We start from the raw sequence: 17,951 nt of genomic DNA, 5'->3' as shown, positions 1-17,951 counted from the left end.
CTAAGTATATCTTTTTTCTATTCCCAGCTGCAGCCTTTAGTTTTATTTAGACCAAAAGGTGCCCATATAATTGCTGTTTTGCTGTGTGTCTGTGTTGTCTCTTGGTTGATGCCCTACAGAACCACCCTGACACTGCCTTGCCAGGCTTTACACTTTTGCCAGCCATTTGCTACTTCCGGTTTGGATTACGCACTTCCATCCCGCGGCTGCGCATCCTTGGTCGCCACTGTCATTTCCCGGAGGAACTCGTGTAATGCGTCTCGTCTGAGGGTCTGGATTAAAAGGCGCTCGTGCCCTCAAGGAGCTGCAGCCATCAAGGAGCGAAGCGCGAGAGGCTCTTTAATTTCCCATGCCTGCCATATTAGAGGACTGTCTGCTCGCTCACTTACTGACACGCACTTGATTGATGTGGTTGCTATTTCTGAAGCTATGGAAGGAGAGCGAGCCTGCCGTGGCCGTTCACATAACCCTGGGTCTCCACACAAAACACAAACCTGCTTATACTTCTCCATTAGTGCCAGAGGACTCTGCTCTCATTCAGCATTCTCTGCCAGTGTATTTGAGGGTAGACGTTATCACCACCTTCTAGATTATTCGTAAATTAAGTTACAATGGTTGACTTAGTTGGTCCCTGCCAGCAACAGCGTTGTGGTTTTGAAACATCTGAGGAGCACACCGGACGGCCGGCAAGATGGATTTAGCATGTAGGCGCTTGAAGAGTAGAAGGGGCCATTTAGTCTGGTCAATGCATACGCTGTGTGCTTGGTTCAGTTCCATGCCTAGAACCTCTGATGTTGGTTGAAATGTTATGCTTAAGTCAGGGCACAAGTCCTATCAAGCATTAGCATAGCCAATAGGTCTCGCCTTTGGGACCTTATAAGTATTTAGCCATGCAACAGTTGTTGTTGCACTAAGGATATTGTGCTGCATAACTAAATACTTATAAGGTCCCAAAAGCGAGACCTATTGGCTATGCCAATGCTTGTATATGATGTAATTCGTCAGTTAGGAAAACATTTCTGACCTGGACGAATCGGGTACAGCTTGTGTCCGGCCGTGGAATGCCAAAAAATAACAGGTTGTTCCTGCTTCTCCATGTAAATTGTTGCTAATTTTTGTCTGCTGAGCCAGTAGTGATAAACTATCAGGCTCACTCAGCTCTGCATACTGCGCAGAGCATCCCCTCTTCTTGGACTGTAGGCACTAAGAGAGGCCTCAGTTTTTTTGACAAAATACCAATTTTATTTACGTCAACCTTTTTTGTCCCCATTAGATCTTTTCTATGTTTATACTTATTGATGTGGTCAGGGGTGTGCAATTTAATAAAATATCTGCTTGTCCATGGGTCAGGTTGCTTCATAAATCTACTTTGCCTGTACCAAAATCCACTTGCCCCTTTGGGGCCATGTAGTGCTGCGACATATTATGGCAGCAATCTCATTATATAAAGAGCTCTGATATAGCCTCTCTGATTATGCCAGGGCTCATACCATAGTAGTGTTTGACTACTTGCAATCCCCTTATGTTGCCACGTTCCCACAGATCTACATACTGGGGCTGAAGGTAGTGGTAAGCAATAGTTCTAGGGTTAGAATGCCCTTTTGAGTCTGTGCAAACCTACTAACTTTCATGTTTTCAGGGTTTTCAACAATTCTTCTCTAAACTTTTCCAATACTGAGAAATGTTGGAAATTTACTCTTGACAATGGAAGAAGCAAACCTTCTTCCAGAGTTGAAACAAGCATTGGCATAGCCAATAGGTCCCGCCTTTGGAACCTTATAAGTGTTTAGCCATGCAACAGTTGCATAACTAAATACTTATAAGGTCCCAAAAGCGAGACGCGAAAGTGAAAGTGATCGCGATCACGATCACAATCAAACATCAAAGCGGCCGTGAAACCGAAAGTAATCCTGGTAAAGCACGGCGCGCGCGCCCGCGCACATGCACTGTAGCTCTAGGCTGGCCTGGTAGCATTTTTTGGAGCCCTCTCAATAAGTCTCGCCAGACCAGCGCATGCGCTGGGTCAGGCGAGACCTAAAAAAAGTGGTTGAAGGGAAAGTGAACTTGCAAACACTCAGATTTTCGCATGAGCAAATCTACACATGCATTGAATAAACAGATTTTGAATTTGACAGTCAAGCAAGTGACTCTCATTGAGACATCCATAACATTTTTTGACCACAGCACACCCAGCCTTTTGCATTATAGCCAAAATATTATTGCTTAATACCATCAAGAATATTTTTTGTTTGTAGTGTAACCAACTTCTTGTTGGTTAACCAATTAAGAAATCCAAGTCCATGCTTTTAATATGTGCCATTTATTCCCTCACAAAACTTGCAGGAGTTCAAAAGAGATAAAAGATATGATTGAAGGGCAGCAAAACAAGCTCTTTAGAATCTAGTCAAACGGGTGGACCATTTTCACTTTGGGGAACAAAATCTAGGAGTTTAGCATCCACAGGGCACTATAACTATCCGCATGCACAAACTCATATAAATAATTAACTTACAACGCACTATGAGCTTTCATAGTAGTAACAATTGTGTGAGTGGCACCCTGATTTTTCGGTGCACCCCGAAATGTAAAACATCCAAATTTTACCTCAGAAGTTCCATTCCAGCACCCTTGATCTAATGTTAAGCGTCAGCACCCTTCTCATCATCAGGCCCAACAGAATAACATTAACTGAGTAATAATAACCGGGCCCACTAAATAACCGAGTTACAGTCAAAGGGAAAGTTAAAGGGTTTTATTGCAGAATCTCAAAAATAAGCAGTACAGAATAATAGTTAAATGCCATGAAGACATACAGCAACACAATCAGAATATTTCTACGTCCTAAATGAAAAGCGAAATCATTAAAGAAGAATCAATGAATAATTATTCAAAGCCCCAAAAGGGCTAAGAACACCTCTGTCAGGATCAGAATAACACTAACAGAGGTCCTTCTATTCCTTCTTGAACAAATGGACAGAGCCTGGGGATGGAAAGGTAAAGTCTCTAAATTACAATAGTCACAATGTAACCTGACTACATCTCTAGTGGAAGGGAAAAGGCTCCCTAGTAAGACAGACAGAGACCAGGGAGGAACTCGGAAAGTGTCTGACTCACTCCTAAAACCAAGTGTTTTAATACATCTTTTCATATAATTAACGAGAAGAAACAGCAAATTCAGCATGGCATTATCACAGATAGCACATCATCCAATTACAAATAAACATGTCACAAATTCTAATGCAATATTTCTCAACCCTCTCTAGGTTCGGGACTCCATCAGCTTCTGTTGCTATCCGGAGATGCACCATACAATAGGTTTCATTCATTGATCAACAGCTAATAGACAACATTTTCAACTAGATCGATGTTAGGAAGCTACTGGGGAAGAAGCTTAAAACTATATAATAAACTAAAACAGAGGAGAGTTGTGTTCACAGTACACAAGTTCAAGAAAAATAACCAGTTTTGTTACAGTATTCTGTGCTCTGCAATGTCTGCAGAAACCATGGAGAAAGAAGGTATTCAGGGGGGCATGCTTGAAAGGGGGAATGAGCAGGAGCAGTTTGAACACACCCTCAGAAACAACATCCATTTAACTAAAATGGTATCCAACTAGGAAAATGTGGCCCAACTAAGACATGTTAATAAACACATTTATACGTGATTTAGAAAAAAAAAATTCAAGTGCAATGTTATAAATTGATCAGTTACTACTAAAATTCTAAATGAAAATTATTCGTACTCAAAATAATTTGTCCCACAAAATTGTTCACAAACATCGAGAAAAGTGCTAATAAAGAAGGGAGATCTTAATCTTTCCCCAGAAAAGAAACCTTAAAGAATCTATTGGATGGACCACTGGAATTAGGCGATTTTGTGGCTGCAGCAAATGTTTCTAGCTAAACCAGATCAAAGGTTATTAAAAGATGCACTACATGTTGTTGCACAGTGGAGAGCCTTTCGCAAGGGTTTACTAGTTACTTTTATTTTGCTTATTTCCGTATTTGGGGTGTCAGATTGATAATAAAAAGGGTGAAACATTAGCCCGGAAAATGGTAATATGCAAAAAAAATGCTGAAATAATGGGGATAATACAAAAACAAAATGTGCAGCATTATGTAACATCATTTTCTTGCCACACAATTTAGTCAACATTGTTGCAAAATGTTATGTTCCCTAAGGCATAATCCAAGTGTTTCCTTCTATAGGCAATTTGTTGCGTAAATATATATCCTTTACCTCCGCTCTCTGACTCATCCCAAAACTTTCTACTACTATGATCTCCACAAGACCCTTTCCTGACTCTTCCATCCTCTATCCCTCGACTTACCCCAAACCTTAGTCTACTACTATGATCTCTATACAACCCTTTCTAGGCCCTTACCTCCTCTATTTTTCCCTTACTCACTCCAAACCTTATTTTACTACCATGATCTTCAAAATAGCACTTCCTAGACTCTTATTTGCTGTATCCCTCCTTTGACTCATCCCAAACCTCCTTTTACTACTATAATCTCCCTAACAACCCTTTCTAGACTCTTACCTCCTCTGACTCCTCCCAAACCTCATCTTGCTAATATGATCTCTCAAATAACACTATCTAGACTCTTCCCTCCTCTACCCCTCTTTTATCCTATTAAATGTAACTAACAGAACCAGATGTCCACCGCTCAAATTAACGTATACTTCCCTACACTAATCCACCTCTAACCTCTAATCCTTTGGGTTCTGGAGTAGCGTCCTACTCGCCGAAAAGCAATTCAACGCCTCACCAGGGGCTGTAAGCACTAGATAAATAAAATGACAATATTCCCTACATAAATCCCAATTCTACTGCTATCTACAGTTGTGACATGCACTGCACCCCCCCCCCCAATCACACACTCATGGAATCTGCACCAGAATGTAGTTCTCCACATGCACAATTACTCATAGGCCCCATAGAGAGAGGAGGTATCTCCCGCTTACACAGATCCCTAGTTAATAATTTCCCTAGCTCTCTACTGTACCTAAAAGCCAAATAGGAACAATGGGTAGTACTGCAAAGGCCAAATATGAACCATGGGCAGCCTCCGTTCGTGGGCCGGACTGGAAGGACATAGTCGCATCTCCTACAGATTTGTTGATCTCCGCCAGAATCCGGCTCATTCAATTTAATTATCTACACATGACCTATTTAACATCTCTACGCCTGTGGCGGGCTAATAAGCTGCCTGCACCAACATGAAATCAATATGAGTATACAAAGGACCATTTCCACCACGTAACATGGGAATGCCCCGTCATTAATAGATACTGGAAGGGGGTATTTGCAGAGATTTCTGGGATGCTAGAGACGCTGCTGGACCTTACTCGAGGATAACACTGATCAGTATTGTGGAGGACTTTGTTAGTTTGAAGGAGGAAATCACAAGCTCCTTGGTATTGAGACGGTACTGGCCAAACGTGACAAACACTGTTGTCCCCCTCAGCGATGGAATGCTGTGCTAGACTCGAAGAGCTGATTTACAAGTCAAGGAGATGTCCAAAAAATATTAAAGGCTATGGGGGGGAATGGATTGCTCATCATGGCATAGCCCTGGATAGAAAAACTGTGTGAAGTGCTGTAGGAAGCTGGCTCTGTATATCGTATGTCACTAGAAGTCCAGGGGTTCCCAGACGTGTAGAGGGCTCAATGTAAAACCCAAAGAGCTCTATTAGTGGTGGTGTAGGTGAGCAACCTTAGGCCTAACACAGACATTTATTTGACAGCATTGACCAACATATGACACACAGCACAAAAAGGAGATCCATACTAAATTTTTAAAAAAATAAGCTTTGTTTGTGTTTTATTTTAAGACCAAGATCTTCTCAATAAAGTAAGTACGTTTTGCAGGAAAAATGCATAAACCTTTAATAACTGGACACTGCATTTTTTTTAAGAATTCAATGTTATCCTATGGAGGAAAACGAAAAAGAAGTTATACAGGTAAGTATCCAGCTTACAGTTTCAGTCTTTGGGGCCATAGGTCAGCAAGGGGAAAGGGTCAAGTGAGTACCAAAACTGCACCACCAGCAGGATTGGGACGGCCGGGTACAGAGGTCAAAATCTGAGTTTGCCCCAATATGTTTCAATGGTGACTGGGGGCGCTCGAAGCCACATTGCTTGCAGGTAGGTACGTCTGTTGCAGGGGACAAGCTTTGGGGGTTAGGACAAGCACAGGGGGGGGGGGGGGGCACAAAGCAGCATCAACCATACACCAGCGGCACATGGGTGGCCAGGTGTGAATTCAGCATTGGGTACCCAATGCTTCTCAATTGAGAACTTGCTTCAGAAAAACAGGCTGCAGACATCGCACCAAAGGTTGCAGGAGGGAGACCAATGACAGCAGAGGTAAATAGAGATGTAGGGGGTTATAGGGGCACTGTCAAGTTAGCTCACCAAGGTCCAGGGGCTTCGGGAGCAGGGGTGCCTTTAGACATCGGATTCTTCTTACCGGAGCCTGTTGCGGTCAGGGTGAGCCTCCGGACTCAGGCTGCAGGCATCGTCGTGGAGTCCAGGAAGGGTCAGTCAATGATGGACTTGAGGTCAGGATCGCTGTGGAACCTGTTCAGGGTCGGTGGGCCACCTGGACACAGGCCGTAGGTATCTGGTGCAGAGTGGTCAAGACTCGGGGTTCCAGCTGGCACTGTGGTCCTTGGTGTTCATTCTTGGGCACAGAATCACTGTCCTCTGGAGTTCTGGTTTTTGTCACAGTTCAGGCAGTCTCCCTTGGTTTTCTGGAAGCCGCTGGCTGCAAGACAGGCGTGGTCTTCTCGGACGGTCTTTGAAGCTGGAGACAGAGACAGGCCGGTAGGACTAGGGGGAAGTCAGTAGTCATCTTCAGGCTTCGCTGCACATCGTCTTTTTCTTCATCCTTCTTCTTAGGTCGCAAATTACTCATTTCAAGGTCAGAGGGAGCCTCCTAAATACTGGATTTAGGGGTCATTTTAAGGGTGTAACAGGAAGAGCCAATGAGAACTTCCCCTGGGGTGACTACACCCTCTATTATGCCACCCTCCTGTGGGAGGGGCCATAGTCTTAGCCCTGATTAGAAGAGTATCTTCAAAATAGAGGGGACTGAAAAGTGTACTTAACTTCACGTCCTGTACCTAAGGGGTGAAATTGGCAAAGATGGGAACACCTCCAGTCTTTCTCAGTTTTCCCACCCAAAGTGGGGGTGTGAACCAGGGGCAGGCATCTGTTGCTAGCAGCAGAGGCTGGGGGGATCGCAATACAAAGGCGGCAGGCCTTTTGAGCTTTCCCTTCAAGCACTGTGCCCAACCTGGGAGAGGAGGTGTGACACCTCCGCACAGAATGTGCATTGTTTCTGGTCCCAGAGAGCAGAGGCTCTCCACCCAGGGGTCCAGAAACACGTGTGTGTGGCAGGCTGCCTAAAGCCAGTCTGTGACCACACCAGAGTTGGTAGGTTTTCAGGAGGCACCTCTCATAATAAATCCCACACTAGCATCAGAGTGGATTTATAGTTAGGAATAGATTCGTACCAAACACTCCTAGGCTTTGGGAAGCCATTATGGTGCTGTGGAACTCGAGTTGTCGAGTTTCCAGCCCATGTACTCTCTATGGCTTCCCTGCCACTTACACCATTAAGGAATAAACCCTAATATTGTAGGGGCATATCTGATCAGGCAGATATGCCCACATATGTGATACAGTGCACCCTACCTTATGTCTGCTAAGGCCTGCTAGAGGGGTGACTTATCAATATTTTAGGCAGTGCTAGTTGGCATGGCGCACTGGCAGTGTGCCAGGTCAACGTTGTTGTTTGGTCTGCACCAGACCATGCATGTGGCAGTCTGCATGGCCTAGATGAGGGATCCCTAGGGGACCCTCTTCAGTCCCCATGTACTAGGTACTATTTACTAGGGACTTACAGGGGGGTCCTGAAGGGCTAATTGTAGTAGAGTTTTAGGGAACGAACGAACACTGGTACTGGGAACCTAGAAAGCGGGACCCAAATACTCTACAGTCAAAGCTGCATTAAAAGCCAGGCAAAAGGTGTGTGTGTGTGGGGGGGGGGTACTACAACAGAACTCCATATTATCACAAGGGCTTTACCCACATGTTAGCATGAACCTCTATGGCAGTCGGTCAACTGTTATGCTACTGTATAAGATGGTAAAACAATGAAATATTCAATATAAAAACAAAACAAAAAAGGGGGAGGGAGAGAAAACAATACTTATTTAGCAGTGATACACGCTCTGTGGTGTAAACAGAAAAACTGTAGACCTGATGAAGTTCTCGGCATCCATACAGTGGATTAGGCAACGTCACCATACAGCATATTCTGTAGTTTCCTTGGTCAGAGAGACAGTATATTTTGTGGTACCCTAAAAACAGGTTTGGTGATACCATCGGTTGTTAGAGAGTTAGGAAATAGAGTATTCCTCGAAACAGCACGTTTTCGGTATACTTTCTAGATTTTATGGCATCACATCCACCACACTTAAAATCAAGTTACAAAAGGCAGCTTGTGGCTGCCAAGTACCAACACTTCTATCCAGTCATGGTTCTTAAGTCAAGAGCACTTTTCAAGAGTAGATTGTTAAGCCCACAAGTTTCTGGTCAAATAAGAGCCATGGAAGCGAATATGCATTGAATATGTTAATTGTGTTGCTTATGACGTGCCTTATAGGTCACTGGTTGAGGCCACCAGCTCTAATAGGGATAACCCGGTGACACAGCTCGGATTCTACTACCCTGCAGATTCCTGAGCGTTTAACGTGTTATTGCCATTTTGACCTGCCGAGGAACACTCACCTTCCTCATCATCATCATCCTCCAAGTCCCGTTCGCGTTTTACTCGTACCCTGGTCGCCATGTCCCAGTCGGTGGTTCTGTAGGTCCAGGTTACGAACACCGCGCGTCTGCGTTACAAGCCTCACTCGGTAGGCACACTGATTGCTTGAATCTGATTGGTGGATAGACTGCAAGAACGAGGCTTGACACTCAAAAAGTTGACAAAGCTGATTGGCTGCCGGACCCCAAAACTACAAAGCATCAACAACTCCGGAAGACGCCGTGATCAGCCAAATCCATGTCCGATAGAAGCTGCCACGGTGGGTTTCTTCTGAATGTGCTAATTATATAAAGAACAGGAGTACCTCGATGACATTGAATGATTTGAAACTCCGCAAAAAGGCTCTGCGTTTTTTTGCTACAGCGAAGGAGTTTGCAAAAAATATAAGCTTGAAAATAGTTTGTTGAATAATAACTTGTATCCGCTTTCATAGTTTTACCTTTGTTCACAGATAAATGTTATTATTAATTCTCGGTTCTTGCGTGTCACTGGGACCCAGCCAGTAAAGCGGACATATCACAAAATGGCCGTCCAGGTGCCTTGCAGGGAGGCCCCCTCAAGGTTCTTTACGCCAGTGGACGCAGGGTACATACGTCTTGTCTTATTGTTAACCACAACGCTCTTCTTTATTTAGACACGAACGGTATAGTGTTTCAAGAAGCTACGGTTAAGGCTCGCTGACTGAGTGGTGGCCAGCGCCACCTGCTGACTGTTAGCGGTAGCGTTTGAGCTGCCACTCAGCATGCAGACGTTCCGCCCCCGCACAACCCTGCTTCTCCAGAGAAACTGCACGCGGGGTTGGGGACCGTTGGGCTTCTGCGTGAACTTAGACCACGGTTGTCCGACAAGGGCGGATCATGGAAGAGGGGGAGGAGCCGGGCGGATTGGACAAGACTGGCCCCGGGGGCAGGCTGGACATGAGCCACGGCTTCGTCAGGCACATCCGACGAAACCAGATAGCCAGGTGCGTTGCGAGACAGGGGTGATTGGTTGGATGTTAAACAAGCCCATTAGTATGACGTCACAATGGATGGTACTCCTTGGGCACAAGGGGAGGGAAATAAATGATCAGTGATGGGGCTACTATTGGCCATTTAGGAGGAATCAGTTTGATGTCACAAGGGGGGAATTCATGTTTTTTAGGCTTAAAAGCATTATAACAAAAAGTGGAAGCCTTGGTTATAGCGCAAATGTCTAACCCGGTTGTTTCATCAGTTTCTATCGTAATATTAGGCTTCAGTTGATGTTACGCTGAGAACTGTTCCTGAATTGCCTGGAACATACAGGTCTGGTGTTGTCGGTTATTACTGATAATCTTCATTTCCTTTAGTCCATTTGGTCCTCGTCACAATCAATACTAATGAGGTGATTGATTCGCCTCATGACAGGAAAAAAGCACGAGGATCCTAGAATGCCATCCCTACCCAGACATCTTGTGTGCATATAGTGTGATGTAAAGTTATAGTGTGACGTAACATGTAATGTTTTAAACAATGACTGGCGAGTGTACGCAGCGGTGGGTGAGGATTCCAGCAGCAGCTGTCAGTTGCTATCAGGATCTGAGCTGACAGGACATGGCATGTCGTGTATGAGGAGCACATAAAGCCCCTTTCATGCTTACCGGATGTTGTGAGGCACCACCTACTAAAGTGACATAAAGGGGTCTGGCAATCCGGCCTCTGGTTTTGACGATGACAAGATAAAGGGTAATTAAGATTAAAGGTAAGTAACCGGAAAGTCACCCTTACAACCCTCGTCCTAGTCATGACTAATGAGATATACCAAAGCTAACGTTGACTAACAAAACAAAGTATATTACAGAATCTTAAATATGCAACAAGTCTAATGCATATAAAGAAACTAATTAAAGTGTAAAATGCAGAATTCAAACAACCTGTCCCCAGATTTAACTGAAAGGCTGAGACCATATTTAGATGATGGCAAAGCCGGCGCTAGGCATGGGCAGTGTGGGCAGCCGCCCAGGGCCCGCAGCCTTCTAGCTACAACGCCCCCCACCCCCACGAGCCCGGTGGGCAGCCCCCTCCCTTGGGGTTCGCAGTCATGGTGGAGCGTGAAAGACCCAAGGCAGGGCCCCCCCTCTCCGGGTCCATGCTGCCATGGCTCAAAGGGCAATATGACTCCCTCATCACTTTCAGCTGAGGCAGACTGGGCAGGGCAGGGTTTCTGGTCAGTATCGGCTTTCTTTTACTGACACCTCTTTCTCTTAGCGTAATCGCTGCATCTGCATGATAACCGCGGTTAGGCCAATAGCTTGAACTCTCCTGAGGTGTGACGTGAGCCCTGCCCCTGCATGAAGGAAAATCAGAGCATCCTGCAGGGCTCACAACAATGCAACTGGTCTCACGTTTTTAAGATTTAGAGCTATTGGCGTTGTATAAAATAACCTGGTCAAGCAAAACATGACTGTTTAGTACGCTACTTGCTGATTTACCATGTTCGTGAATTTTGGAATGCATAGGGCCTTCAAGAGTGGATGCAGAAAAGCGACCTTAGTAGCAAGAAGGGAGCAAGTGATCGGAGATTAAAAACAAGCATTTGGAATGCAATAGGTCTTGCATTTATGCAAATTTAAGCTATTGGCATGGTAAATGACTGCCTATTATTTTTGTTTTTTAAAACCTAAAAATAAGGCATTGTCATTACAATGTCAATACCTTAAACTCTCGTAAATGTGACACCTATTGCATTGCAAATGCTTGTTTAAACTTGTGGGCTCTAGCCTCACCAGTGGTCGAAGGCTGCAGGCAAACACGCAGTACAGATGTGATCGAGAGAGGTGCCGGGCACTTTCTGCCCTCAGATTGGTGCATGTAGAGGGACGGATGGCAAAAAAGGTGCCGGATACAGTATGCATGCGTGGAGACACTGTGGGAGGAAATAGGGGTGCCAGCGAACAGTGTGTCCGACAAGAGGGGCATGGGGAAGGGGAGCCTGGATAGGTACCACGTACTGAATGGATGTACGCAAAAGGTTAAAAGGAGGAGAACCGAGAAGTGCCAGTGTCTGTATGCAGAGGGACATAGGGGAAGGTAGATAATATAGGTGGCAGGCATTGTGTGCATAGCTGGAGACTGGCGTCCGAGAGAATGGTGGGCACTGAATGGTCACATGGAGGGACGGGGGTGCGGCCCATAAAAGATTCAATCCACTTTTGGAGGGGTGCCAGGCACCGAGAGTGCGCCCACGGGAACGTGGGGTCTGCCTTGCCTTGGGCGTACGAATTCAGGGAATGTGGTACTTAAAGAGGTGCCAGACAAAGAGTTGTGGCGCGTAGGTGGACACATAGAGAGCGGTCCAGAGAAGGACCATCTGCTGAAGCTCTCTTGCACATTGTCATAGCTGTGAAGTGCTAAGTGAACGCAACTTCTAAATAATGCTATACAAGGTGACCAGTTTCATAGATTCACAAAGTGAGAAGGTTGCGCCTACGCAAAACATTGCTTGCCAGCAGACTTCATTCCTCGAAGTTTTTGCATGATATATTTCACGCAAATGCTCCGTTTGTGCTGGAATTTGTCCTTCGTTTTTGCACCAAAGTCCAATCTATTTTGAGAACTTCATGTATCGACTACACTAAGCAAGCAGGAGCCTGGCGAATTATTCAATAAGAACTTATCTTTGAGGATAATGTTTTTGGAAATGTGATGCAGTTTCTGAGAATAGGACTCCTCCCAATCTGGAGGGAAGAAGTGAAAAATACATCGTGGTGGCGGCAAATGTTACCTTGAAGAGGCGAACACAAAAAGCAATGGTTTCAATGTAAGTTTGAGAATAATTAAAATCAACACCCAGTGACCTTTGTGATAAAAGATCAGGGCTGTCATTCCTCTTACCCACACAAATCTCCATTTTGGGGCAGACGGAGTCTTGTGCCAAAACTGCAATTATAACGGATATATAGAGATATATATATATATAACTCACTCTGTAGGTTTTGCAATAGGTAAAAGCTAGTGAAAATCACGTGTGTAAAAATCTCAAATTCTAAAGCCTCATAAGGGGAAAAACATGCAGTGTTACGTCATTATTTCAATTCAAGGTGCCTGAATTAGAATGGCGCAGTAATTATGAACTGGAGTGTAACACAGGGCCCTGCAACCCCTGCGGTGCATGGGGACCACCGCCCCCCCATCCCCCCCCCTCCGAGCACTTCAGATGGCCCCAATATATCCTCAGACTAAAGAATATCTGTCAAATATGGGAGACCGGGGATTCCCTTAAACCTCTGTGTGGTGAGGAGGCACCATTTTACGAGATGCCACTGATTACGAGCCCGTAAAAACGCATCTGACAGTGTAAGTATTTACAGGGACGTTATTACTGCCCGGAATTGCACGAGACTCGCACCAGCCCCATTGGTTTTTATTGCTACAATAGATTTCTTCGAAATATTGGAAGACAACAACATTTGAAAATAAACAATTTTAGCCCCTATACATTTTTCTGTAGCTTCCAACTGAAAGTGCTCAGAGAAAGAACCAAAGTGCTAGCGGTGTAATAAGAGAGTTAGTAGTGGCTTGGAGGAGGTAGTATTCAAAAGAATGCAGCCACAGTCCTACAGGAGCCTGCCTTTCACAATGGCAGTGACAGCGAGCCGAATCTGACAGTCAATGTGTGAAACATGCCATCATGTTTCCATTAATGCTACTGTAATGCTTCAGTAACCACAACACAAGACCATGGTGCTTCAAATCTAGATGTAATGAGATGTTTCTACACAGCATTTCATTCCAATTTACTTTCATTAGTGCATGCAAAGCCTCGGCGTACACTTTGTTGTCACTGGTGATAAAGTCAATATTTTAATAATTATTATTTTAAGCAGCGTACATAATTAGTTAATCGCTGTAATACTCTGATCCTTTCATTTGCCTGACTGTGGTTAAATGAATGGGCTATAAACAAGTTTGACGCATCTTATAGATTTGTTCTCAGTAGAGCTCAGGCACATCTTTGGAAATCACACAAGCTGTTCATGGAGCAAAACGACTACAATCACACGTTGTGCACACTGTGAAAGTACATGAGCTGGGCTCTTGGACAGAACGCTGACTAAGTAATCCAAAGACACAGAGCGGTTACTTTGGCAGATATAAAGAGGAAAACACAGATGGTGAAACAACTAGAACAAGCGCTCGCCATCTGTTTTCACTCAGCTGCTTGTTTATATTTGCATCGCGCTTTCACTTTAAGTGAAAGCGCCATGCAAAAATAAACATGGGACTGAGGTAAAACAGATGGCCCTCACAAAGATAAGAAATTGCTTTGCGACAGCAGCAAAGCATGCAACCTTGTCCGGATGGGAGGCGAAAGGGCGTCAACAAAAAAAAACTCATTTCCAATGGCAAGCCACCGTTTAGCATAAATGGTGATGCCAGCCAATGGAAATGAGGGGCGTGGCTTCAAGTCCCCTTCTCAAATCTGATCTTTTACAAAATCTCTCACCCAGCGAGTAGCGCTTTGCGCTGCAACGCCAGGCGAGACCTAAAAAGAAAGCAGGAGGGGCTGAGGGTGAGTGGATAAAGGTGGGGGGGAGTTAGGAAAGCAGGGGAGTGCATGGTGGATTATGGGAACAATAGGGAGGAATGATGGAGCTAAGGCAAGGAAGAACAAGCATTGACATAGCCAATAGGTCTCGCCTTTGGGACCTTATAAGTGTTTAGTTATCCAGCACAATATCCTTGGTGCAACAACATTAAGTGTTGCATGGCTAAACACTTATAAGGTCCCAAAGGTGAGACCTATTGGCTATGCCAATGCTTTTTTTGAGCGAGTGGCTCGTGCAGGTGTGCCACTGTGAGGTAGAGATGCTGCGAGTGCTTTTACAGGAGCCCCTGTGACATTGCGCCTCTTCAAAATGTATCTTGGGTCTGGTGTAATACTTCTAGCCCCTATTCCCGTCTTCTCGCACCCAATGCATCCTTAAATGTCCCATATACAGCCGGGGTTAACACTCCTATTACCCCTGACCTCCATTGACACTTTACCTGTCACGGATGGTGGTGGTGGACGTGATGGTGGTGGACGTGGTGGTGGTGGTGGACGTGGTGGTGGTGGTGGATGTGGTGGACGTGGTGTGTGTGCATATACATTCCTATGATTGAAATTGTATGTGCCGTCAATTTTGTGTTCAACGTTCTGGCCAGCGTTTTCTCATGTGCATATACATAAATCACAAAACCCGTACTGTGTAAAAATACTATATTATTCATTCTACAAGAAACTTTATACGGCTGTTCGAAAAAGAGGTTGGAAAACGTAAAAGTGAAGGACGTGGCGAAAAGTCACACGGTCCCAGATCTAATAAATTAAAATGTAAATTTTTTGCACATCACTCGGACTAACGCAGGAGAGACAATATCTGTCCAGAGTGTGCGTGAGTGCGTGTCTGTGTGTGCATGTGATGGAGAGAGGGTCACAGTGTGGATTTGGCGTACTTGGTCCTGATGCTTTCATGCAAACAAGGAACAATGTGTCATGTCTGGAAGCGGGCACGTTGGCATCCTGGCAGCACCCTCCTCCATGGTATGGTGATGGCGGAGGGGGCGGTGGGGTGTCCAAATTGTGTGTATTTGACATCAGAAGTGGCGCCCCCTCCATTGCCCGGATTGCAGAGGACCCCTGGGTACACGCAGGGCAGTTGCAGAGCCCTGGCACCCGTGCCCAGTGCCAGCCCTGGGTGGGGGCGAGGAGGGGCCCCTGGTACACTTTAAATTCCATGACATCGGTTCACTATTATACAGTGTGGAATTTTATATGGACAGCTAAATTAAAGACAGATTTTTGCCAGAATTGCAGATACCATAAAATTTGATGGCAGTGGGCTGGTAGCTTCGTACAAAAAGGCAAATAACAGGAAAAAAAATCTGAACTAAATATTTTAATAGCTTTTGAGCTGGAGCTTCTCTGACAATGACGTAATTAGAACAGACATCGTAAACTTAAATGCATAATATTGAATTATACTTAACAAAACAGATATGTTCTCTCCTCGGGTTGAAACGGTATGAAGAAATGAGTTTATATGAATGTTCATATATCGCCGAAGAACGTTATCACCTACGATCTTAATTCAATGTTCATTCATTTTATATATATACACACACACACATTTTATATAGATATTATCATTACTGTTTCGTAAGACTTGCGTTTTTTCTAACATTCCGCCCCATAAAATCACGGACTGTGTCATAAAACCGAGATTTAAACAGCAACTCATCATTCTTTCTCAAACTCGGGTTTGTTCAAGACATCCATGCGGGTGTCGCAGTCCTGTACACATGACACCTGTACATCTTCTGTCCTGTAAATACCTGGCTCATCTCCTGCACACACGTGACACGTTCTGCTTCTGTACTGCACACACGTGGCACATCACGAGCCCCTGGCCTTTATACACGGCGCACGTGACTCATCTGAGCTGGACACCCATGACACGGGCCCAGATTCTGTACATACATGGCACATGTAATGTCTGCATACACAAGGCAAATGTCCTGCCCCTGACCTGCAAATACATGGCACATGTCCCACACGTCTACAGCATACACGTGGCACATCTCCTGTCGCTGGCTTTCATACATGGCACATGTCCTGTGCTGTACGCCATGCACATGGCATACGTCCTGCCACTGACCTCCGCACACGCAATACATGCCCTGCACACATGTGAGTGTCCAGCTCCTGTCTTTTATTTGCACAGTCATCGCCTTGTACATGTACGGCAGACACCGTGCTCCTGCACCGATTACACATATATAAAACTTGAAAATGTTTTGGAATTTCACACTCACGATGTGCGTCTTTTAGTACACACAGAGGACACTAACCCTACACCTGTACTGTACCTACGCGGCACATGCCATGCCCATGTATTGTGCACAGAGGGCACGCACCTCGCACCTGTAATGAGCACAAGTGACAGGCCCTATCCGTGGCGAATGTGCCACGTTCTTACATACACAGTTGCACATGCCGAGCCACTGCACCGGGCACACTTAGAATAAGCTCTGCTGCACACAAGAGAAAAGACATATTGCACACAGATGGCACACGCCTGGCCCCAGTGCTGCATAGTACGTGCACTGCACCTTTACTGCCAGCAAAAAGTGTGTGCCACGTTCCTCTATACGCCTGCTTTTTATACACATTTGACACACGCCCATCCCCTGCACCGGGCTCACATGACATACACAGGAGACAGGACATATTCTATACAGATGGTACATGCCCCCTCCACGTGCTGCATACACATGGTACTCGTCCATATCCTGTCCTGAATATGCATGACCTCCTGCCCTCATTGCGGTACAAAAGGGGGTGGTGATGGACGGAGCATCAGAACCAATCAAACACTCACACCCAGTCAACAGATCTGGTTTTGATCCATCACCGTTCTTTAGCCCACTCTGCCACCCCAGTTCAGATATGGCCATATGCAAATCAGTCTGACCCTGTGCCTCATGGGAACAGTCCAGCCCGAACTGCCAAGCCATGCCTTCCCTGGACCGGAAACAAGCTTCCTAGGACCGGTTTCTGGCATTTCAATCGGTACAAAAGGGGGTACCTTTTGTACCGCTTTGTTCGCCATAAGTTGGCAGGGTATGCTCAGACGTGAGTCCCTTGCTCACTTTGCCACTGGATTCAAGCAAGCCTGGCTGAAGACGGCTGAAATGGGAGATCAGGGCATTGGTGGGGGGCAGAAAGACCAATTCAGAGGGTGGAAGGATAATGTGAGAAAGAGGAGGAGCAAGAAATAAGAGAAAGGAGGGTTCAGGAGAATGGAGAAAGACAGGAGGAATAGAAGAAACAGGAGAGGTAAGGCAGGAAGAGGTGCATGGGCGTTGGAGTGGAGTTATGGCGCATTATGTTTAGGAGCAGCAACACTCTTATTAGTATAAAAACTGGTTGTCACTCACTGTAAACCCATGCGCCTCGACCATACAATAAAGCCGAGGCGATCGTCTGTGAGACACAAGAAAGCAACCATCTCTCTACCGGGGTTTCGCTCTCCACTTTCTCGCAGCAGGGAGGAGTTGAGGGCTGGGGCAATGGGACGGGGAAATAAAATACGATAGTCTGAGT

At 45.3% G+C, this 17,951-nt stretch overlaps 2 protein-coding genes across 2 annotated transcripts in view; one reads left to right on the top strand and one right to left on the bottom strand.

Moving 5' to 3' along the window:
• Positions 1-8,970, bottom strand: part of USP39 (ubiquitin specific peptidase 39) — a 243,337-nt gene extending 234,367 nt beyond the window's left edge. The window contains exon 1 of the mRNA XM_085635237.1: positions 8,804-8,970. Coding sequence (XP_085491363.1) covers positions 8,804-8,864 — 61 coding nt within the window. The 5' untranslated portion in view covers positions 8,865-8,970. The remainder of the gene's footprint in view (positions 1-8,803) is intronic.
• A 471-nt stretch (positions 8,971-9,441) lies between these two features.
• C11H2orf68 (chromosome 11 C2orf68 homolog) overlaps positions 9,442-17,951 on the top strand; it is a 98,120-nt gene continuing 89,610 nt past the window's right edge. Inside the window, exon 1 of the mRNA XM_085635243.1 lies at positions 9,442-9,807. Coding sequence (XP_085491369.1) covers positions 9,701-9,807 — 107 coding nt within the window. The 5' untranslated portion in view covers positions 9,442-9,700. The remainder of the gene's footprint in view (positions 9,808-17,951) is intronic.

This window comes from Triturus cristatus, chromosome 11 (genome assembly GCF_964204655.1).
Source record: "Triturus cristatus chromosome 11, aTriCri1.1, whole genome shotgun sequence".
Classification (NCBI taxonomy): domain Eukaryota; kingdom Metazoa; phylum Chordata; class Amphibia; order Caudata; family Salamandridae; genus Triturus; species Triturus cristatus.
The sequence above is the reverse complement of the archived record's forward strand: the minus strand, read 5'-3'. Positions and strand labels throughout refer to the sequence as shown.